The sequence below is a fragment of the Pteropus medius genome, unplaced genomic scaffold (assembly GCF_902729225.1).
Source record: "Pteropus medius unplaced genomic scaffold, Ma_sr-lr_union100, whole genome shotgun sequence".
Taxonomy (NCBI): domain Eukaryota; kingdom Metazoa; phylum Chordata; class Mammalia; order Chiroptera; family Pteropodidae; genus Pteropus; species Pteropus medius.
In genome coordinates, this window is record NW_024340699.1 from 16,337,523 (window position 1) to 16,360,433 (window position 22,911).

General features: G+C 61.9%; 1 protein-coding gene and 1 long non-coding RNA gene across 3 annotated transcripts; one reads left to right on the forward strand and one right to left on the reverse strand.

Annotated features, from left to right (window-relative positions):
• Positions 1-5,497: 5,497 nt before the first annotated feature.
• PSMG3 (proteasome assembly chaperone 3) lies at positions 5,498-7,230 on the reverse strand. Of its 2 annotated transcripts, none has more exons than XM_039879482.1 (3): positions 7,211-7,230; positions 6,570-6,807; positions 5,498-5,969 (listed from the first exon to the last, which is right to left on the reverse strand). In XM_039879482.1, the coding sequence occupies exons 2-3, from the start codon at positions 6,783-6,785 to the stop codon at positions 5,817-5,819; spliced, it is 369 nt and encodes a 122-aa protein (XP_039735416.1). In that variant the 5' UTR covers positions 6,786-6,807; positions 7,211-7,230; the 3' UTR covers positions 5,498-5,816. The 2 variants fall into 2 exon arrangements, with proteins under 2 accessions (XP_039735416.1, XP_039735408.1); XM_039879474.1 differs by lacking the exon at positions 7,211-7,230 and adding an exon at positions 7,087-7,185.
• Positions 7,231-7,291: 61 nt separating this feature from the next.
• On the forward strand, positions 7,292-14,275 carry LOC120616119 (uncharacterized). The gene is made up of 2 exons (XR_005656491.1): positions 7,292-9,506; positions 13,587-14,275. It is a non-coding gene; the product is annotated as an uncharacterized LOC120616119 (long non-coding RNA).
• Positions 14,276-22,911: the final 8,636 nt, after the last annotated feature.

Below are 22,911 nucleotides of genomic sequence, written 5' to 3' on the forward strand. Positions count from 1 at the left end.
CCCAAGGTCAGCCCTGTGCCAGGGCCCCTGTGGATGGAGGCGTGCCCGCCCGGGTCTAGGAGGTGGCGGGAAGGGGGCCCTGCTCTGCATACATAGCCACCGTGTGTACTGGGAAGAGGCGTCTGCTCTGTAAAGTTTTGGGGCCACACATTCCTGTCCTTTGTGACACATGACCCTTCCTGCAGGGCCGTAGGGGTCAAGGCTTGGCGGGGAGGCGGGTCAGAGAGGCTCCTCCACGTGTCCGGGGACCCCAGGGGCACAGGAGGGTCCAGGGTGAAGCCATCAGCCCCTGGGAGGCCCCGTCCAGGACAGGCCGAGACTCGGATGAAGCCCGAGGCCCCGCCTGAGCCCCCCTCCCCCGCTCTCCAGCACGCTGTGGGGGCACCGTCTGTGCCACCTCTCCTGCCTGCTGGCACCTGCTCCTCCGCCTCGGGGGTCACCACCTCTCTCCCATCGTCTCTTTAGGGTCCACCTGAAACCCTCGTCTAGCTGTCAGGTTTGCTGCCTGACTTCCCTCCGCGGGAGCTTCTGGAAGCTGGTGCACTCCCACTAGGCTGGCAGGGCGGCGGTGTGGCCCGTCCCTTCTCCAGCCGAGTGAGTGTGTCCTGTGTGCCAGAGGTGCCTGCCCTGAGCCCCCGCGTGCAGCCGGTGCCCAGGGGTCTGCAGAAGCGTCGGCTCCGTGTGCGCGGGCCAGCTCCGTCCAGGACGCTGTCCTTACACGCAGTTCTGATAACAGCGCCTGTCGTTGCCCATGGGGACAATGGCTCAGGGACCTCAAAAGGTGAAGTCTCCAATATCGGGACACGGACAGGGCTAGCAGGGACCCGGGGGACCTGCTCACGTGACAGGTGGGGAAACCGAGGCCTGGGTCTTTCCCAGGCTGATGCCGGGGACGACCGAGTGTGCGCCGGAGTCGCCGGGGCCAGGCCTCTGGGGGCCCTGAGGGGCCCCGGCTTCGGGGAAGGACGTCCGAAGTTCTGCCCTTTGTGTCGAAGGCGATCACACGGTGAGGAGAGGCAGCACTTTCTGATGAGGCTGGTGGCATGCCGGCGGCAAGTGGGGTGAGGGGTCTGATACCACTGAGCAGGCTTATGGCCCCTAAGGGTCCCTCATCCCCGGGAAGCCCCTTCTGCGCAAGGCTACCCCTGCTCTGGTGGTGGAGGCCAGGCCCAATGTCGTTTCTGGGCTGTTTTCACAGCTGTCTGGTGCTGTCCAGTGCTTATTCAGCCACTGCCTCCAGGAAGGCCTCCAGAGAGCCCTGTCTCCGACACTTTCCCACTCCAGAAGCTCCCGCACACTTCGGGCAATGGCTTTGCCTCACAGGGCAGCTTTGGCTCCTTCCGGCCCTCCCTGCCTGGGTCTTGTATGCATTTAATAAACCTGAGGCTCAGCACATGGGGGGCCTTCTGCCATCCCCACCCCCTTTCTTCTCTGGCTTCCTGACCTAGTCACCCTGGAAGCAGCCCAGCCCTCAGCCCCCTGTGCCGTCTATGGCTTTGGCCCCTTGGCAGCCCCTTTGCTGCTCTGGGCCTCTGCTTTCTCATCTACAAAGATGATTTGGGGTCCTCGGCCCCTCCTTGGGCTAGGGCATGCAGTGCCCCTGCCACTGCTGGGGGCCTGGGCAACCTCACTTGCTGTGCCCTGAGCTCAGGGGAAGGGGACCATGCGGTCCTCCCAGGGCCCAGACCCCCGGAGCAGGACCACAGACAGGGCGTGGCCTGTGAGCCAGCAGGAGGCCGTGCAGGGCGAGGTGTCCATCCCCAGGTGACAGGGAGGAGCTGGCTGTGCTGAGCCCTGCACAACGAACACAGGGTGCCGGTCTGGGAAGTGAGGGGTCAGCCCCGTGTCTGGGTGGCTGGGCAGAGGCTGACTGGCTGCCTGTGGGATTCTTGGCTGAATGAAGTCTGGTCCCTGTTGACCAGTGTCACGGCCCACACCCACACAGGGGAGGCGGCCAGGCCGGCTGGGCCTGCTTGCCCTGCCTGGGGCGGGACGCTGACCAAGCCTGTGGCAGGACAGACCTGCCTGCCCAGACAAGGGTGGCCGGGGCCTCTGGCCACTGTCTGCTCTGTCCCGGTGAGGGGACCCCTGGCAGCTCCTGGCCAGCTGTGGGTGGCTGAGAAGGCACCGGCCAGCCCCAGACCTAAGGCCCTTGTCCTGACACCTGCCTTTCACCCCCGTGACCGAGTGCCTGTGATCCTTGGCCTCGAGGCCGGCCCCAGGCCTCTTTCCAGGCAGGCCTGCCATCGGGGGATGTCTCTGACAGCACGTGGCTCCTCTCCCACCAGGGACAGGCACCCCCTCCCGCCTCGCCTGCCCCCAACGCCTCCCATAGCTGAGAGCTGCTCCCTCTGGGCTGACGGAGATGGGACCTGACACCCCGCCTCCCCAAGCCAGCCCCACCCGAGTCCTTTGGCTCTCCCCTGGGGTCCTCCCCTGCTGGCACCCAGGGAATGGCAGGACTGGCCCCCGAGCTTTGTCCCCACCACGCAGTGAGCCTTGATTCAGCTGATTCCCACCGCGGCTTGTGGCCGAGGGTGACCGCACTGGGACTCTCTGCCGGCCCAGGTTCCTGGTCACACGCGTGGGGAGCAAGGAGGAGGGGCGGTGGCTGCAGACGGGCCCTGTCCCCCCACTCACTCTGTCTGGACCCCGGGCCTTTCTCAGCCTGTTCCCACGGCGAGTGGAAACGCCACACGTAGCAGGTCGGCCTCGGTCAGAGCCGGGGCTCAGTGAGCGTTGGCCTCTCGGTCACCTGTTCTTTCCAAAGTGGCCGCAGGCTGCTGCAGCCTCAGCACTCGGGCCCGGCTGTCTCCGTCAGCCCAGCGTCCCACCAGCTGGGTGCGCTGTTGTGGGCTTCTGTTCGCAGCCCACGGGGCTCACCAACCCTGCCCTCCGCCAGCCCAGGGGAGAACCAGTTCGGGGGCTCTGAGACTTCGTTTCCGTGCTCCTGGCCCCCTGTCCTGCTCGTGCCCAGTCTGTTCCTCCCCCGGGCCCATTGCCTGTGTGCCCAGGGCCTGTCTGCACATGTCCGTTGCCCCCAGAAGAAGCTGCCAGCCCTGGGTTTTTAATCTGGTGGGCAGGGTGCTCACCTGGGCCCGGACTAGCCAGGCTGGCCTGAGACCAGAGCATCCTGTGTCTCTCAGGGAACACGGCATTTGGGGTAGACGGGGGTGGGGATGGAGGGGTTGTGCCTCTCAGAATCTCAAGGCGTGAACATTTTTCTCCAGGATCCCCCACCCCCTGGGGTGCATGGGGCCCCAGCCTGGATAGCGCACCCTTCCTGTGTGCACACACGCATATACACACATGTACATGCATGCACACATGTGAATGCATGCACATACACATGTGCACGCACACGCCCCACACAGCTCACCTCCTTGGTGGCTCCCTCGGCCAGCTGGCCAGGCCCCGTGGGCAGGCCTGCTGCAGGCCTCCGGGCCTGAGAGGGGTGCCCGGGCCCGCAGAGGGGCCCCTCCTGACCTCTGCTGTCCTTACAGCGGCCTGGGTCAGCCCTGGATACTGTTGCTCCTGGGGAAGCTCTGGCCTCTCCCCACATGCAGAAGACTCCACTGCCAGCCCACTCGCCCTGCCGGGAGGCCCCATCTGCCCAGGTGCACCGGGCCACACCCTCCACCGTGCCCTGCCCAGGCTGGGACTGCCATCTGTCCCATCACTGTCCAGCGGGGGGGTGCGAGCTGGCCCCAGGGACACTGACATCCAGGTGTGGACCTTTCTGGACCACTGACCAGGTGTAGCTCTGGGCGGCTGCCCCTCAGGCCCATCTGTGTGGGTGGGGGTCTGACGCCTACTTCATAAGCTGCAGTGAGGGTGACGTGGGGAGACACAGTGCCTGCCACACCCGAGCGCAGCTGTCCCCTCCCCACCTCCCCGCTTCCATTTCCTCCCTCCCCGCATCGTCCTGCACGGGGAGTGGCTCTGACCCCAGCCCTCCCACCTGTCAGCGGAGTGGCCACATGCCGGCGGCCGTCCCTGGGGAAGAGCCTGGTTACCAGGGGGTCAAGGCTGCGTGGGGCCGCCCCTAGCCAGCAGGTGGGTGCTGCAGCCGACAGCTCTGGGCCTCGGTCCCCGCATCCGTGAGGCGGGCACAGGGTCCTCATGCTCCCGGTGGCGTGGGTAACAGAGGGGGCGTGCACGCCCGCGCGCTGCCGCATGCCTGTGGCCCTGCTCGAGGATCGGCGGTCCCGGGGCTCTCTCTGGGACCCCTCTGCCATCCTCGCCCTCCCCTCCTCTCCTCCCAGCTGCCACGGTTCCTCCGGTGCCTCCCCGTCCCACACTCTGCCCCGTCTCCCCTCAAGGAGCTGGCGCGGGCGGCGGGCGGCAGTCAGCCCGGTTCCAGCCGCCATGCAATGAGCGGTGTCAGCCTGCGGACCCTCCCTTCCTCCCTTCGCCGTGGGCCGGGGCTCAGGGCTCCGTGCAGCCGGCCTCGGGGCACTCCAGGGGCTCACCCGAGACGCCGAGCCTGTGACCGTCGGCCGTCCGCTGTCCTCGCTCGCTTGCCACGTCGCCCCGCCACTCCTGCCCGTCCTGCGCTCCTGCGCACCCGCCGGAAAGCACATCCTCATCAGAGTGTCCCCGAACCAGGGATTAGTTTTGACAACTTCTCCCACTTCTCAGGTGCCTTTGGTTTCCTCACATTCCTTCTTAAGTCCGTGAGTCCTCGTCCCCCACCCAGTCCCCTCCCCTCGTTTCGTCCCTGTGGCACCGGCTTGGAGCCCAGGCGGCGGGTGCCTCTGCGGCCACCTGCTGCATCACTTGGCTTTCCCCGAGTCCACTCAGCGGTCGGCCACCATTCTGGTCATTTGCCCACTGCCCCTCTCCTGATGTGCACTTCAATGTAAGGCGCGGGACCAAGCAGCTGACGCCAGCGTCCTCGGCAGGTCCCTGGGTGTCTTATTCTGCGGGATTTGTTGTAACTGGTTCAGGGGGACCCAGGGCTCTGTCAGCCCCTGGATAAACCGCTTGGCGTGGGCCAGAGCCCGCCCTCCCCGACCCCTCTTGACCTCTGAGGGCACGCACTGGTCAGAGTAGAGTGGCGTCCCCATGTCCACTGAGGGGCCCAGCAGGACCGTGCTGGATGGAGCATGCCAGTGGGTCCGGGGCAAGGCCCCTCTGCCGGTCCGTGCTGCGTGGCTGGCACGCCAGCCCAGCGTTCATTACTCACGCTCGCCATAGCTGCTAGAAGCTGAGGTTACGGCTGGATGGTGGGGCGGATGCCACATGCGGGCCTCCCCTCTACGGAGTGACAAAGCGGACTGTCCTGCCTGTGGCCCCTGCCGGCCTATGGCTTCCTCGGCGGGAGGTGCACTTGGGGGCGGGGCGGGGGTCCCAGGAAGGGGAGCAAGAGAGCGTGCACAAACAGCTCCTGGGGTCTGTGCCGCCGTGTGGCCAAGCAGCTTTCCCCCTGCCGATGGCACACCGAGCTGGACCCGCGCCACGACTCAAGCCTCTCAGCGTTGCTAAGGATGGTGGAGAGTGTTGAGTTATCCATTTATTTTTAATACAAAAAACATTTCTTCCAATAAGTGATATCACACACTGAAGCCATGACTCATTCTCTCAACTCTCAAACACATGCAACTGCTTGAACCCTGGTGAGAACGACTCACGACTGTCCCAGCACACGCTCCACGGACAGTGTCAGCAGCCTAACGAGTCTGCCGGAGACGTGCACGTTGCTCCTGGCTTCTGAAGCGAGACCCGAGAAAGCTTCCTCGCCAGAATGACCGAAGGAGGGGTCTTCAAATCATTGGAGGGTGTCTGCGCAGCAGGTGGGACTGCTGACTCCGGGGTCACCACACCTGGCACGTCTGGATCACCTCCTTCAAGGCCTTCAGCCCCTCCATGCTTCTGTCCTTCATGGCCATGGCGAGAAGAACCGCTCTGTTTCCAGCTTCTTGAGACACAAACGTCACCAGATTCTTTGCAAAGACGTGGATGAGAGGCTGAAGGGGAGAAAACCACTTTAACTGCAAGAAATGTTTTTTTTCTTAACACCTTCATTAAGTAACCCCCAGGAACCCAGACTGGCATTGCAGGCCACCATCAAACCACCACCCAAGCAGTTCGCCGTGACAGTGACTGAGTTTACTGTGGCTTAGAACACTCCAGTCATAAAGACTCCAGACTGCTAAGGAGGCACTGCGAGGTTTCTCCTCTGCTTCCCGAGACCGTCTCTCACGGCTCTCTGGTCTGGGAGGACCCACGAAAACCACGTCTGCAGAGGGGAACCCTAATCTCACGGAGGGCCTTTGCACAATGGAGCAAGGGCAGCCACTCGCAACCGCCACGCACCACGACTGGGTCCAACTGAGGGGTGGCCCACGTCAGAAAATCAACACCTCCACTTGCCCGCTGGGTAGAATACTGATGGGCTGGGGAAGGCACTCCCCACCGGCAGGCGGGTGCCCTCAGACTCAGGAAGGGCCCAGAAAATGCGAGGGGGAGGGAGGGGAGCCTTGCCTACCAGGCACCCCCGGTCCCTGACAAGTTACAGCCACACGCGGCCTTCCCTCCACCACGGGACCCCTTCCCAACCGCTTCACCTCGTCCTGCCCCAGAAGGACTTTCGTAGTGAGCACAGGCTTGCTGATGTCACCGGCCGCATTGCTGGGCTCCAAGGAGACCAGGGTGCCCATCTTCCCGAACTGCGTCACCACCACCAGGATGTGACTGCTGAAGGCTGTGCAGACCACCTGGGTGGGGACGCCGCACACCACTTCGCTCTTCTGTTTGGACGTCAACAGCGGCTTGCCTTCCATGGTTGGCTGACTTCAACCGCACCTGTAGTTTACGGCCGGAGAGAGGGAAGGACGCAAGTCAGCCAAGGCCAGACACCCTCGCGGCTCCCAAACACGCCCGTTCGGAAGCGCGTCTGCCCGCGCGCGCTTCGCGAGAACTTTCTGGGTTCTCCGATCAGACACACGCGCGCACCCTCGGGCCGGGCAGAAGGGCGGCACGTCGCACACAGGCGAGGGGTCCCTGCCTCCCGACGGCGCACCGCCCACACGCTGCCCCCGCCCCGCCAGCTCTCATTTGGGTCCGGGGGAGTCAAGCCACCGCCCTCTGGCCCGCCCGCCGGGGCGTCCGTCTGCGATGGCGGAGCCGGCCGGCCCCACGGAGCTGCAGCGCCACCCTCCCGGGCCGCTCGGCGGCGCCCGCCCGCCGCCGGGGGTCCCGCGCTCACCTCGCTCGCCGCGCCCGGAAGTGACGCAGCGGCGCCGCAGCCGCGCCCCGCCCTAGGCCCCGCCCCCTCCCGCCGCCGGAAGTGCAGCCGCAGGACTTCCGCTCCCCTGGCCCAGCCTTCCGGGTTCTGAGCAGCGAGGTTCGGCGCTGCGCAAAAGGACCTCCCTGGGCGCGCTTCTGGGCGGCGGTGGGTGTTTGGGGAGAAGGGCTGCAGCCCGCAACACACGCCCCCGCCCCAGGCCCTCGGGAAACGGACCGCCCGCTTCTTCAGAAGGGGGTCCTCCAGCCCTCCCGGTGGGGACCCTTACCTCTGTGGTTGGGGGAGCCTCAGGAAGGGCGTCTCTGGCCCCTTGGCCTTGGGTTCTAGAACCCTCCTAATAACTGCAGGGCGGTGTCAGAGAAAATCTCAATCAGCGTGTGCACGTGAGAAGCTTCCACACCTGTAGAGGATGCTTATGAGTTTGCACCAAACTGATGGCATTCGTTGGGAAGCAAGACCTCCAATGCTCTGGAGAGTGACAGCGCGCAGTTTCTCTTACACATTTGGAATTAGGCGGGACGTCTGGGTCAGGAAGGTGACAGAGTCCGGAGAAAGCAAGGCAGGACAGATTGCGGGACAGCTCAGGTTGTGCGCTCACGTGCGGGCGATTACAGCTTATTTCAAAAGTGTGTCCGCCTAGATGCACAAGAGCGAGGCACAGGGTTGGTTAAGGCAGAGATAACCTTTGACTAAAGTTACAGGCCTGGGGCGTGGCGACCCACCACGACCTGCCCCGTTAGGAGTTTGTGATTAGGTCGCCCCTGAGGTCACTCCGTAGAGCCCCTTTCTCATGCGCAAGGGCTGTGGCAGTAGGGTGTAAGAACTGGGCTCGGTCCCAAGGACAGCATGGGCCAGTGGGAACTGACAGCTGAGGAGCAGGGGGCGGTCAGTGGGTCGGACACCGTTAAGAGGAAACATCAGTTGGTGCAGGGGGACTCTTGCTGAAATTAGGCCGAGATGATGAGACCCCCTGGGGGATAGCGAATGGTGGTCAGATATGGAGGAAGGGAATTCTTGCTAAAATCGGAAGATGCAGAGACCACACAGAAGTCTAAAACTGGGGGCCTAGTTGCAAGTGCTCAGGGAAGCCAGAGTCCAGTCTGGTCTAGGAGGGACTCTGTCAAAGCCCTCTGTCCCAGAGTAACAGGTCTTTAACCCCTCTAGCTGGTGCGAGGATCTCTGCCCCTCAGAGCCCACCTGGGCTACCCTTTCCCGTCCAAGGGAGTAATAAGAACAGCCAACATTTATTTGGCACTTAGTACGTGCCAGGCATTGTCATAAGTGCTTTATATATGGTAACTCATTGAATGTTCACAATCCAATTAAGTAGAAACATTATTATCCCATTTTATAGACAGAATGCTCAGGGTCAGAGAACTGGGCCAAAGTCACGAAGCTGGTAAGGGCCGGACCCTTACCTTTAATTACCGGTCTCCTGTCACACACGCCCGGGGAATGGGGAAGAGGAGGGGCCTGTGCCGCCCGCAGCAGGGTGATTTCCGGTTCCTCCCAGGGACCCCCGAGAGCCCCCACGGCTTGTTCTCCCTTTCTCTAGGCCAGAGTTGTTGCCGGCAGGGAGTCTCATGCTGATACCTCAAGTAATTTGAGCCTTGAGACTCTTCCTCGGGGGGAGGTTAACACCCCATCAAAACCCCACAGTCTGAAGCCTTTCTGTCCTGTTCCCTGACAGCCCTGTCCAGGTGCGTGCCCCGTCTGGTCTGCCCGCACCGCTGCCCCTTGGGGAGGCTTGGCAGCCCTGGTAGCTTTACCCACTTATGATGACAACCCCTCATACAGCCCAGTCGATTCCAGTGAAGCGTGCTCCTTCCGAGATGATTTCCAGTGGCCTAAAACGCAAGGCATGCATACAAAACGTGATCGAAACACGTAAAAGTCAAGAGGGAACTTGTTTTTGAGCTTTGCTGCAGCCAGTTCGCACAGGGAAAGCTTCTGAGTTTCACGGTGCCAAGACAGAAAAAGAAGGAAGCATTATTTCTCAGGAGAGTCTGTTTTCGTTGGTTCTAAATTTAAACACACATCTACCCCCACACCCTCTGACGGCAAACAGCCAGTGCATTGCTTTGCCATGTGAAACCTGCAAAAGGTTCATTCACTTTTATTCACCCATTTGTGCGTTCTCTCCGCAGATAAGTAGACACGAGGAATCCGAAGGCCCCAAAAACCAACTCCAAAATGACCGATGGCCTTTATGACAGAGATGTGGAGGAACAAAGCGGAAGCTGTTTTGATGACGCAGGTAAACAGACCTGTACGAGCTTGTCGTTGGGCTGTTTTGGTCTCGGTCTTTGATAAAGACGGAGTGTGAAGGCGGGAAGGCTGTCCTGGGCAGGGTGGTGGCAGTCCGGGGCCGGCTTCCCGTGGCCTCGGGGATGCGTGGGCAGACGCACACACTTAGAGCGGTGGAGCGGTCACTGCCTGGTGTCGACTGTTCTCCAGCACAAGGTGGTCATTGGTCCCGCGAGTGAATCCGCTTAAAATGGGAAGCAAAGGGTAATAGTGTCAATAGTGGGGCAGGGAGTGTGAGAATTGATCTGGAAAAATAAAAAAAGGGGACAATATCTTGAATTTGTCTCATAGTCAAGAAATTTCAGGCTATGAATGCAACTTTACGCCGATTTATGGAACCAACAAAGAATTAATCGAGTGCTGATTTGGCAGGGCCATGATTTTTCCAACCAACTGTATGACAGCTCCACGCTCTGCCCTTCATGTGTGCGGTCTGCCAGCTCCGTTACACAGAGGACTGGTTTCGCTAAAAAGTACGAGGGCACCTCAAATCACACCCCCCCACCCTCCCACCCCCACCCCCAGGCTTCTCTGAGCCCTTTGATGTTCAGGTCACTTCTTGTTAAGGAGCCGCCCTGCTGGTTTCTGTGTTCTCAGCAGCGCCAGGCACCAGGCCCTCCCACACCTGCCGGTCCAAACGCCCCCCGGTGTGACGGCTGCGGGTTCCTGGGCAGCTGGTTTGCACTGGGCTGCACCGCTTCGCAGCATGACTTCAGGCCTTTCACCGTTGGGGGCTGTGAGATTTGGGGGTCGCCCCGGGGCGGATGTGTGAGGGGAACCGGCCGTGTGAACGGCTCGTGTGTGAGCGCAGCTCCGTGTCGCAACCATTCCTCGCTTCCCGCACAGCTGCCCGACGGCAGGCCCTGGGGCGGCGGAGGCCGTGGCGGAGGCCGTGCGGTCGGGCCTCCTGGCACGATAGTCTTGGAACAGGTTAGGCTCCAGCTCAGAATCACCTCTGGACGTTGCTCTGTGCTTTGTAAGCAGCCGGGCCCTGTCAGCCTCCATGTCTCAGCTTCTATGGCGATGAGCAGTGCCACCTTCTGCAGGGCTGGGTGGGGGTGGGGTGGGGAGTGGGGGGGGTGCCTGCCACGTGCGCGGGCCACGGGAACTGCTGGCACGTAGCTGTCGAACCCATACTGACTGACCGCTCTCGCATCCTCCCGTGAGCAAGGCCCCGCACGGTGCCAGCTGAGGGGCAGCGCGAGGGCAGACCAGCCCCGGGCTCCGACAGACTCACGTCGTTGCCCTTGACCTGTGGCCTGAACGCCCAGGCCTCGCAGGAGGCCATCTCCCAGGGCCCGCCCGAGCTGCAGTCTGGTCTCTATGAGACGCGGCGTCTGTGTGAGTGGCTGTCACACCGACATCTCCTCCCAAGCCTTGAAGGGGAGCTGATAGCACACAGTTGGAGAGACATCTGTGAGGCAGGCCTGGGACATCAGCCTTAGGTGTAGCCGGGTGGTGGGGGCGGGACGTGCGCCTCTCGGGTTTTCAAGTCTGGGTGGCAGACACCCATGTGAATCCATCCTATGCCGGAAGCGGAGTAGCAGGCTCGTGCAGCGGAGGAGGCCCGAGCCTCGGAGGAGGCCCCTGCAGCTGTCCGTGCTGCATGGCGGGCCGGCCGCATCCCCGGACAGCTGTCCCTGTGTCACGAGGAGACCCCCAGCCTCCACGTCATGGCGGCTTTGCCTCCCTCGTTTTCCCAGTGCGAGTCCCAGGACTAAACCTCCCCAGACCTGCCTGAGCCCCGTGCCTGCCCTCGAGCCAACCACTGTGTCCAGACCACGGAACACACGTTCGGGCCAGTTCTGGGTCACATGCCCACCCCTGGACAATCAGTATTTTAAAAACAAGTTAATGTGAGAGCAACTTTCCAGGCACCGGCTGTTAAAAAATACTTCTAAATAGCAGATGTCAAAGAAGAAGTCATCAAAGGCAGTTACAGAAACCTTAGGACTCCCCATTCCCCGGAAACCACCCGTCGACTTCCTGTTTCAGTGGACGTGCCTGTCCTGGACATTTCCCGTGAACGGACTCACACCGTGTGGCCTCTGTGTCCGGCTTCTCTCGCTCGGCCTATGTCTTCGGGGTCCGTCCGTGCTCTGGGGTCAGTGCCTCGCTGAGCATCACACCTGCGACAGGGTGGGCGGAGGGCCTGACACACTCGGTGTCTGATCTCTCCTTCCCTCCAGGCGTCACCGGACCCAGCGGCCGTACCACACATAGGCCCTCGGGGGTCAGGGGCTCCAAGCTCCCTGCATGCCAGGCTTCGGCCAGGAGCAGAGGACTGGGGGGAGGCGGTGTCCGCCCACCTGCGGGGCCCCTATTCCCTCTCAGCAGCCCGGTCGCCGCTGCAAATGCCCTTTGACAGACGTTCAGGCCGTGAGGTTGGACTGTCACAACCCGCTTCTGGAGAAAGGCCGTGACAGCACAGAAGCGGGGTCACGCCGTGTTAGGCCGTACATTTATAAGCGGGCACAAAAAGCTGTAGAGGCGACAGGCGAGGCTCGGTGGCCAGGGCCAGCATCATGCTGTCCGTGCATCTCTCCATGTGGCGACCTTGCCGCTAAGGACCCGGTCTGTACCCCGCTTCGTCACCACCCTTTCTTGGCCCCCAGCTGGGTGTGTGACTGAATCCGGCGGCATGGCTGGAAGGCTGCTTGTGTGGCACAGTGTCCCCAACACTGCGGTCACCCTTGAATCAACAGCAGCACAGAAACAGAAGCAGTTCTAATTAGGGCACTTCGTAGCAGACATCGCCGCGGCAGCACCCAGGTTCCTAGGAAAAGGTAGCGAGCCGTTTTCCTAAACTAAGACCGTCTAAGCTGGGGAGGGGGCAGGAAATAAGAAAGGCATTTGTCCAAACAAACAAACAAACAAACAAACAAACATATTTGCTGCTGAGGTTTTTGGAGAAGAAAAAAAGGCAACCAACCGAAAATCACATTTATCTTATTACAAAAACACAACTCCAGGTCTATGTGAAATTTGAATTTCTCCCAAGGGAAATTAGCAAATACCATTAGAACCGAGTCCAGTTTGTGGGGATCCAGGAAGCAGTTCCTCCGGAGAGGGAGTAACCCCTCTTCCCAGGGGCATTTCAGATTGCTTCTGCGATGCCCGCAGCACAGGGCCACAAGCGGAAACGTCCCTTCCTCCCCCGGGGCTGGTGGTGTCCCCTGCGGGGCAGAGGACCCTCGGTGGCCGAGGGCGGTGGCCGGGGGATGCCCCGAGCTCCAGAGGCTTATGTCGACAGGAGCATGTTCATTCAACGTCACGCAGTAAACACAACATCCTGTTCCGGACCAAGTCCCATCGCGGCCCAGAATGGGGACTTTGGCGTGTCACTCTGCCGTCTGCCCAGCCGCGTCGAACCCGACACGATGGTCTTCTCGGCCCAGCATGAGGCTTTCTGCTGCTCGTGTCTGGTGCTGCCTGCTTCGTTCTGTGCCAAACGAGGCCTTACTCCACGAGCCGTGTCCGGGAGCGTGTCTTTCGCTGTTTGAAGCACGTATGCCCCGGAAGGCAGGGTCTGGTTGCCCCGTGCGGAGCCAGCGACCGAGCTGCCACTCCCTAGGGAGGCCCGCTGTGCTCATCCTCTGGTCTCTTACAAGTCGGGGACAGAAGCCAGGGCTGCATGTCACGGTGCCACGACACACGTTAGTGGAACTGCATCCCGCAAAGTGACAGGCTTGGGGGTGGGGAGCGGGGCAATGGGCAGGACGGAGCTGGAGGAAACCAGGCCCTGCCCTGGCCTCTGGCACCACCCTGTCGACGGCCTTGGACAGTCTGCCTCCTGGGCCTCCCCTTTCTCATCGATAACATAGGCACATTGGCCAGCTGGCCTCCTGGCACCCCTCATCCACTCCGAGCTCCCACACTGGGTGGGGATGGGACTGGGGGGGCCCTCCCTTTGCGGGATTGCGACCAGGCGATGGCCTGGGATAAGGACTTGGAACTCGGATGTCACATTTGGGAGGCCAGACGCCGAGTTTTTGAGGCTTTCTCAAATCTGAACGTCTACGCTCTGCAGGTCGTGGTCGAACTGAGAACCGCAGCGAGATACCAGCTCCTTTGAGAACATTCAGAAGAAAACCCTGCGCTGAACCGGACAACGCCGGTGACACCCAGTGTCGGCCGGAGAGGGGACAGCGGAGCGGCCCGCGTTGCCGGTGGGGATGCGGAGCGGCGCTGGCCTTCGCAAAGCAGCTCAGCCGTTTCTTAGAAAGGTCGCTGCCTGGCACCCGTTCCTAGGTGTTCACCCAGGAGAATGAAAATTCGTTTTTTCCAGAAAGAGGGACCTGAGTATTTATAGCAGCTTTCTTCGTTGTGGCCCCAAGCTGGATCGAACGTCAGGCGGATGAACGCCACCCCGCGGATCCCAGAGCGGGGGGCCCTTCTCTGTCACGAGTTGGGCGGTGGCCAGGGCGCACGGCGGGGCCTCGGGAAGAGACGCCCAGCACGAAGGCTCTGTGCTGCGCCGGCTCACGCCCGTGGCACTGGGCGAAGGCCGGACTGCAGGAGCGGGAGCCGGGTGACGGCTGCAGAGCTGGGTGACGGGCGGGCCTGATGGCGGACCGGCACCACAGGACCTTTGGGGATGACGGCACATGTGTCGTGATCGGGGTGGTGTTACATGAATGTGTGGTTTTCTCTGCACTCTTGGATTTCAGGGCATGTAAACAGAAAAAGAGTGAATTAATAAAAACAAACGGCAGGTGAGACTGATAGAGCGCCCCACGCAACCCGGGCCGGCTCTGTCTTAGACCAAGGCCATCGCGCCCAGCGGGGGGCTGTGCACGTGCACGCAGAAAGCAGCACATGGGCGAGGACGCGGGGCATCCGCGCCCTGTGCTCTGTCAGAGGGAGCGTGAGAACCACTCTGAACGGCGTGGCAGCGTTAACACTGACGGAGAGTGAAAACAGTAGGCAGGGTTACGATACGGTCAGCAGCTCCACTTGTGGGTCTGTACCCCAAAGAAGTGAGGCAGAGGCTTTCTGCACACTCACGCCCACAGCGCCCGCAGTAGCCGAAGGGTGGGAGCCGCCGAGGCGTCCACGGGCGGAGCGATGGGCAAACACAATGGGTCCCCCCATACCAGCCTTATCCGCCCTTAGAGAGGAAGGAGCCCACGCTGAGTGAAGTGAACGAGGCACAAAGGACACACACTGTGCGTTTCTCATACGAGGGCCAGAGGAGCCGGAGCCACAGGGACGGAGTGGGAGGGACGGTGCCCGGGGTGGGGGGGTCGGGTTTGATGGGGACAGAGCCTCAGTATAGGAAGATGCGAAGCTCTGGATGCTGCTGGTGACGGCTGCACAGCAGTGTGAAGGTGCTTGCTGCCCCTGAGCCGGACACTTAATGGGACAATTTGAGCATTAAAATAAATAGCGATAGTAACAGATGGGGAAAATGGCCACCGTGAGCCCTCTCTTACCCAAAACCCGCGCACGGCCACGGGGTCTTGGCCTTCGGCCCCGCCCACGAGCCCCGAACACACACAGGGCACCTCAAACCGTTTCTTATTTCCTGCCACCAAGAAAATGCGCGCCCACCCCCTTCCTCCGTGGGCCTCGGGGGAGGGCGAGCAGGGCACAGGGACCTGTTTGTGGAACCAGAAGAACTGAGAGGAAGGGGCCTCTTCGTCCACCACATGCCTCTAATTACTTGCTAACACCTTTGCCACTGCTTCCATGTTGGGGGATTACAGGTGCGAGCAGGATTACAGGTAGGAGTACTTGTGAGAAGCGCTAATTTCTCCAATATCTCTTGTAGAATATTGGGGTGGCGCATTTAAGCGTGGAAGGTGTAGTGCTTTCCTGTGTCTAGAGATCGACTATCACTCCTCTAGCACTCTTCTCTAATGCTACAGGCAGTGTAAGGTAGAGTTTGATCTCGTTACTGTATTGCCTCGCTAGCTTTCTTTCTTTCTGAAAAGGTATGGAAGTCATGCATCCACTTGTCTATGTATGCACCTACCTATCGCTCTACTCCCTTCCATCCATTCCATACCTGCCACCATCTACTCCATCACTCCATTTATCACTCCACCTTAAGTCACTCAATTTGTCACCTACTCCATCATCACCTACCCTCGTCCATCCATCCATCTACCCACTTCACCTACCTTACCTATCAATTTTGGCACTCATATCACTCATCCACTCTATCCATTTCTGCTCCATCCACCTACCACTCATTCACTTATTTATTTACCTATATTCATTCATTTACCTACCCACTGTTCATACACCATCCATCCACCCATCCACCCACCCACTCATCCATCCATCCATCCATCCACTCATACTCATCCATCCATCCACCCGCCCACCTACCCATCCATCCGTGAGGAGAGGAGTCGTCGGAGGCCCTGGTCTCCAGCTGCATGAGCCCATCGCCTTTTCTTTGGGGCACAGATGGTCTCACATGGTGTCTGTCATCCGGGAGAGGAACAGTTGCTTGGTCATTTACTCAGCGAATGTTTTCTGCGGGGGGCTCGTCTGGGAGGCCCCCACCTCGCTGCAGAGATGAGACGCTGAGCAAACAGCCGCAGACAGGGCAGGGTCAGGTGTGAACAGGGCCGTCCACCTCGAGTCGATGGAACAGGCACGAGCTTCGAGGGGAGTTGCAAGGAAGGAGGAAAACTTCCCCAGAGACGCAGCTGTGGAAAACCAGGAGGCGGACCCTAAGCGGAGTCCTGGGAACACGGCCCCGCTGCCTGGGGAAGAGCGGGGTGATGCGGCCCCGAGGCCATCTGTGGGGTGCGGGAGAGTGGAGTTAGGTGGGGCTTTCGTTTCGTTTTCACGCGTTCATGCTTGCACTTTTTATAGCCAGCATCCTTTGCTTTTCTGACCAGAAAGGAAGAAAAGGGGCAAGAGCAAACGTACGGCCTCGCAGCCAGGGACGCCCGCACTGTGTGGACGCGCCCACAGCCCCGGGGGGATCCGGTCTCGCAGGGGAAACCGTGGGGAGGAGCCGAGGGGCCCCAGCCCCGGGGAGAGCTGGGCAGCAGGAAACACCTCTGGGGGGCAGCAGAGGCCACAGAATGCTCTCGGCAGGCGGGGAGCGGGGTCGGGGCCCAGCCCAGCGTGGGCGGAGGAACCGAGGTCCCGCCTGCCTCACTACCCCGTCTTATCCCCCTGCCCGCGAAGGAAGGGGGCTGCCCCCTCCTCCCACGGTCCCTCCTGGCCAGAGCGGGCTCACGGGCCTCCCCGGTCCCAGCAATGCCTCACGCTGTCTCCCTCCCCCCTCCAAACAGCCCCCTCATGACAAAGCTCTTTGTCCTGTGGGGGTGTGACATCTGTAACTTATGTCACAGACACCTGCTGAGCCCAGACCTGTGCTCCTAGCAAGGCCCGGTGCACCCTGGGGAGGCAGGGAGGCACCCACCGGCAGCAGGACTACGGGTCAGACCACGGCACCAGCGGTCAACAGCAGGACTGTGGAGGCCGTAACGAAGCACAGAGCGGGTGCGTGCTGCCCACAGGGTCCCCACAGTCCTTGTGGCCGGGCCTCAGGCCCTCCTCGCAGCCACAGAAAAACGGGGAGCAAGACAGGCACCCAGGCACTCCCTCACGGTCCAGGCCCCCAGGGCGGGGCGCCCTCCCAGAGCTCTCCAGAGGGCATGTCGGGATGTCTCACTGCTCCTTGCCTGGCTGAGCCCCAAAGTGTTGCGTAGAGAGGACGGGGCCCCAGCCTACCCCGGGGCTAAGCCTTCAGAAACTTACAGGGCCCTGATGTTTTCTGAAGAAATAGCAGGTGCTTGGCTTTTTAAAAAATGACTTTAAAAATTGAGGCATGATTTATGTACAGTAAAATGCACTTGCTGTGCAGTTCTGCGAGTTTTGACAAACACATATGGTCATATAATCACCGCAACCAAGGAATAGGACAATGCCACCCGCCACCGATTCCCTCGCGCCTCTTCAGTCAGCCCTCCCCCACCCAGCCCGTGGGACCCCGATCCGTCTCTGTCCCCACAGTCGTGCCTTTTCCAGGATGTAGTTTGAATGGAACCACATGGTCCGTGCTGGAGGGCTGTCAAGAGCTGTGCGTGTGCCTGCGTTTGTGCGTGGGCACATGTGTGCTTGTGCGTGCATGTTTGTGAGTGCACGTGGGCGCATGCATTTGTATGTGGACGTGCGTGTGCACATGCGTGCATGTTTGCGAGTGCATGCATGTGTGTGCATTTGTGTGTAGTGTGTGTGCACACATGTAGGTAGTGGGGTCACAGAAGACTCCACGCCCCATGGGTTTGGGGCTGTCTTGCCTCTCCCGTTCTTGCCCCTCAGTGCACACCTGGTCACCACACCACCGCCTGTCCAGACCCCTGCCTCCCTCAGCATCACCCAGGAGTCCCCTTCCCTGTGGTCACTGGGCCATGTCCCTACAGCAGTGGCCTCATGCCCCACACCTGCCTGTCTTCTTTCTGGGCCGTCTTTCTTGGTTTTCATGGGCCACAGTATTAATTTTTTTTTTTTAATTGAGATAAATATAATGTAAAGTTTACTGTTTTAACTATTATTATGAGGACAGTTCAGGGGCAGTAAGCACACTCACACTGTGTGTGGCTGTCACCAGTCCCATCTTCCCAAACTGAACCTGGTCCCCAGGAAACACTAACCCTCCCCCCAGCCCTGGCACCCCACTTCCCGTCTGTGACTCTGACCTGAGTCCTCATGTGGTGGCGTCACACAGCACGTGTCTGGTGACTGGTTATCACACTCTGTGCATCGTCCCCCACCCACGTTTTGTGTGCCGGAGTTGCCGTCCCAGGCTGAGTAATGTCCCCGTGGGGAGGGACCCATCGTGCTTATCAGCCGTCGCCACGGACGTGGGGGTTGCTGCCACCCCTTGGCGATTGTAAGCCTGCTGCTGTGAGCACGGGGTGCACGCACCTGCTCGAGCCCGTCCTTCGGTTACGGGACGTGCCTGGCAGTCGACCGCCTGAGCAAGTGCCCCTCTGCGAGGCGGCCACCAGCTCCCGTGGACAGTCCTTTGCCGTCCTCTGCTACTGGCCTCTCTGCAGAGGGCGGGAACACACCTGCAGCCCTCTGTCAGCTAGGGGAGGGGGCCGGGGGCCGTTCCTGCTCCGAGGTGGTCTGAAATGCGCAGGTGCGGGGGGCGTGTGGCGCCTGGGACGGTGGCCCTCTGGGGCGCGGTGGAGGCAGGGCTGTGGCGCCCTGCCAGGGCCCCCTGCATCACCGCTGACGGGGAGGCTCAGCCCCTGCGCACGTGGGGTACAGACCAGGCCTGTGGGCAAGCCCCCCACCGAGCCCAGGCCAGATGCAGCTGGGTGTGAGTGGCACCTCTGGGCGTGGGGGTCACAGGGATCATGGCGTCTGCCACCAGCACCTGCCCGTTGCCTTGGGCATCGGGCTTGGCTTCGTTACCGTCATGCGGAACGTGTGGCAAGGCCTCCTGCATCTTCTCCCTGCGCGTGGAGGGGTCTCTCTGCCCTCCGTGCCCGCACCCCACTCCCCCTTCCCCCCGCATCTGGCTTTTCTCTGCAGCCCCCAGGGCCGTGGCCCCAAAAGGCTGCACTCGGGAGCAGGGGGCCTGAGACCAGAGAGCAGAGGACGCACTTAAACTCGTTAAACCCCGTGAACTCGCCGGCCACCCGGCCCCGTAATCTCGTTGGACCGCGGGGTAATGTGTTTAGCTGTGCTCGTCAGCTGAAGGCTAATTCGATTGGACTTGGGTTATTCATTTGTGCCTGGATTTGCTAAGTGTCATTGGAGGTACATGAGGTCTTCATTATGACGGCAAGATGGCTTCATCAGGTGACGGCCACCCCTGCTGGACCCCGCTCCGCTGTCCCTTCTCCCAGCACCTGGGCCCTGCTGCCTGGGGGGGCGGGGGACGCAGCCCTGATCTCCGCATACAGCCACGTGGCCGGCTGCATGGTTCCCGCTCTGCCGTAACCGGGGCCACCGCTCAGCGGCCGCCTTCCATTGGTGGCCGAGGCAGACCCGCCTTCTTGCAGGGCCACGGGCTTGTCAGCGTCCCACTTGTCCATGCCACTGCCGCTGCCCTCCACCCGCGGGCATCAGGCTGGCCCAGGCCTTGAGGAGGGGACGCGGGCTCCAGCTCTCGGTGGGGAGGTGCCGCTGTGGCCATCTTTGAAGGCCATTTGCCGCCAGAGTCCCAGGCAACCAGTGTGCAAGAGTGCTGGGCGGGGCCACACAAGCAGGGGTGCCACCCACCCACCCTCTTCCCACCCTCTACCCACAAATCCCACCCACCCATCATCCACCTCCACCCACCCCCTCAATGCCATCTACCCACCCTACCACACCTACCCACCTCGTGCATCCTCCCACCCGTCAGGACACCTAGAGAGCTGCATCAGTGGTGAGCGGGATCACACAGGCCCCGCCTCCCCCGAGAGCAGGGTCTGGTAGGAGAGGGACAGGCAAGGGGCCTACACGCCTCTGAGACAGGAGGGGGCCGGGCGCTCTCTGAAGCAGAGCCGTCTGGGCTGGGACAGGCAGGAGTGGAGCGGGTCATGGGGTGGAGGAGACACCAGATCATTTGGTAAGGGTTGGGAAGGTGGGGAGGGGGCTGGAGCGGAGGTGACGGCACGGCCACCAGGTGAGATGGGACCAGGTCCTTACCCGAGCAGCTGTCTCATAAGCACCTCTGGCCCTGGTTTTCTGAGCCTGGCAGGTGTCCTCATCCAGGGTGGTGGGGTGGGTGGGGGGCAGGGGGACAGCCCGCGTCCTGGAGGGGAGGGTGGTGGGTGGGGGAAGGAGGGCGTGAAGGCGAGATGCCCGCTCCCAGGCGGCCCCCGCACGCCTCCAGCAGTCACCGGGTCTCCCTCCGCGGGAAGCTCACTCTGCTTTCCCAGGCCCACCTGTGGGACCGGGCTGCACTGTGTGTTTCTGACCCATTGCACAGGCTACTGTTTCATCAGCGAAGCCACCCAGTGGGGACCATGGGACCTCCATCTGTGGAAAGCCTTGCAAACATTAATACCGGAAGTTAATGACAGTGCCTGCCGGCCGCAATGTCCCCTTCCTGCGTGAGCCGAGAGAACAGCCTGCTTAGGGGACAGCCCTGGTGACGGGGGGCGCTCCCAGCCTCAGTCAGTGGGGGACCCTCCAGGCTGCTGGGCGGAAACGGGGTATTTGGGGAGATGGGGTGAAGCCTGGGATGTGAGGGTCATGGAATGGCCTTGACATGACGATCACAGGGCAGGGGGCTGGTGACAAAGCCGTGTTCCCAGGGAAGGGCTCACCGCATTCCTTGGGCAGGGGATTGGCACGGGGTTGACCCTGTCTGACCTGTCTCCAGAACAGCTGACCCAACTGGGGTGTGGGGGCAGCAGGGGTGACGGGGAGGAGTGGGGCTGGGGAAAGCCTGGGCGGGGTGAGGTGGCTGGGGAGAGGGGAAGGAGGGCCACAACCCAGAAGCGTCTCTTGGAGGGAGTGTGGCACTGTGGTGTGGGCCGGAGAGGGCCGGAGGGGGACAGAGGGGGACGGAGGGGGTGGGCTTTGTGCCAGGGCTTCCTGGGACTGCGGAGGGCCAGGCCTCTCCCCGCGTCACTGATGGGAAACAGGAAGCAGCAGTGCCGTGGCCTCTGAAAGGACAGAGCGGTGCCAGCACAGGAGGGGGCGTGCCACCGCGGAGGCCCTGGAGAAAGGCGGACGCCCGAGTGTGGACAGCAGCCCACGGCTCAGGCCCGGGGGTGGGGGCAGGGCCGCCCCGCGTCCTCAGCACCCGGCTTCTGCTGTTCTGCGGGGCAGGTGTCATGGGCACACTGGCTGCTGCCCCTGGACAGGCGCCCCAGACCCCTTGCCCTGGGCTCCTTCTGCCCGCAGACAGCACGCGGCTGCCTTCCCAGGCCCTGGTGTAAGCGCAGCCTCTGCCCAAGGTCGCACCAGTCACGAGGCATCTCCAGGCTCATCCAGTCCCCTGGGCTTCTCTCCCGCGGGAGCCCCGGTGCTGAGGTGAGCTGGGGAGAGCCTCCTGGCCGGGGCCTCGCGTGCGGGTGCAGACGCGTGTGCACAGGCCGAGGTTCAGAAAGCCAGCGCTAGCCAGGCTGCCAGGGTCCGGGGTGCTCGGGGACTGGCACACTGGCCGCTGGTCCAGACACGGCGTTTCCGGGACGCAGTTAATGTCCGAGTTAGGTGGAGGCCGCGTGGGACCGTCAGAGGGACGTCTAGGACAGCTGGTCTGCCCTCCGCAAAGCCTGCTCAGCGGTGGGGCTGGGGCTGCAGGTGGGCGGGAGAACTCAGCCTGCTCCAGGCGGGTCCAGTGGGCTTTGAGGAGCAGGAGTCCAAGGCTGGGGGTCTCCCGGGGCAGCCAAGGTGGGGCTGGGCTCAGTCAGATCCCCAGAGAGGGGCTCTGGCGACGGTGCCACCCGAGGGCTGGCGGGGACCGGTGCCATTTGTGGCAGGTCGCTCGCCATGTCCAAACATGGTTTCGTGCTGGTGAGACCTGCTTCGAGTTTCCTGGCACTTAGAAATCCTGTGAGTGAGCCGCCAGCCCTTCGGGGTAGCCGGTGTCCAGCTGCTGACATCACCATCACCACGTGTCCCCGGGACTGGGGACTGAGCCTCAACACCGCAGGGCGGGAAGGAGGGAGGACCTCGTCCAGAACAGACACGCGAAGGGTCTGCCTGGGGCTGCAGAGCCAGCTCCGTGGAGCTCACGGGAAGGGAACAAATGTTGGGGACCACCAGGGTCCCTTCGTTCCCGTTTAGCATTTCAGGGGATCGGCCACTTGTGTCCTGGAGTCTTGCCGAGTGTGTGAGGCCAGGAGAACTTGGACATGGGGTGGCAAAGGGCATCCTGGTCTTGGTGAGGGGTACCGGGCAGTGACCAGAGGGGAGCAGGCAGGCACCTCGGCTCCATGTTCATCACTGGGGTCTGGGGGTTGCAGAAGCGTCCATCTGGGTATGGGGGCGTGTGAGGGCCTGGGAGGGGCAGGGCCTGTGTCCGGTGCAGCATGGGGGACTGAAGGCCCCTTGGCCCTGCCCTGCCCACCCCAAAATGACAGAGGGTAAAGGGCCTGTAAGAGGAAGCCAGGGAGGTGGGCGGGCAGGGTCCCGCTGGGCCCCACAGAGAGGACACGTATCCCCCGGAGGCTGGCCGATCAGCAGAAGCGGCTCTCAGGGGTGAGGGGGCTGCAGCCTGGGAGGATGCTGCGACCCCGGCCAGCGGCCTTGAGAGAGGACAATGCGGAGCCCGTGAGTGCGGCAGCCGGTGGCCCCGCCCACCTCGCAGCCGCCCCCGCGGGACCTGATATGCTCATGAACTTGGCAAGCGTTGCCCAGCTTTTAATTTGTGGGAGAAGCGACCTTTTATATTTCAGATCACATGAAGTTAATTTGCACTTCAAGTTCAAGAG

Bases quoted from the DNA above. Each gene is read 5' to 3' on its own strand.
- PSMG3 (XM_039879482.1), bottom strand. From the start codon at position 6,785: ATGGAAGGCAAGCCGCTGTTGACGTCCAAACAGAAGAGCGAAGTGGTG. The intron at 5,970-6,569 runs GTGAAGCGGTTG...TCTCCCCTTCAG, and splicing joins TCCTTCTGGGGCAGGACGAG to CCTCTCATCCACGTCTTTGC.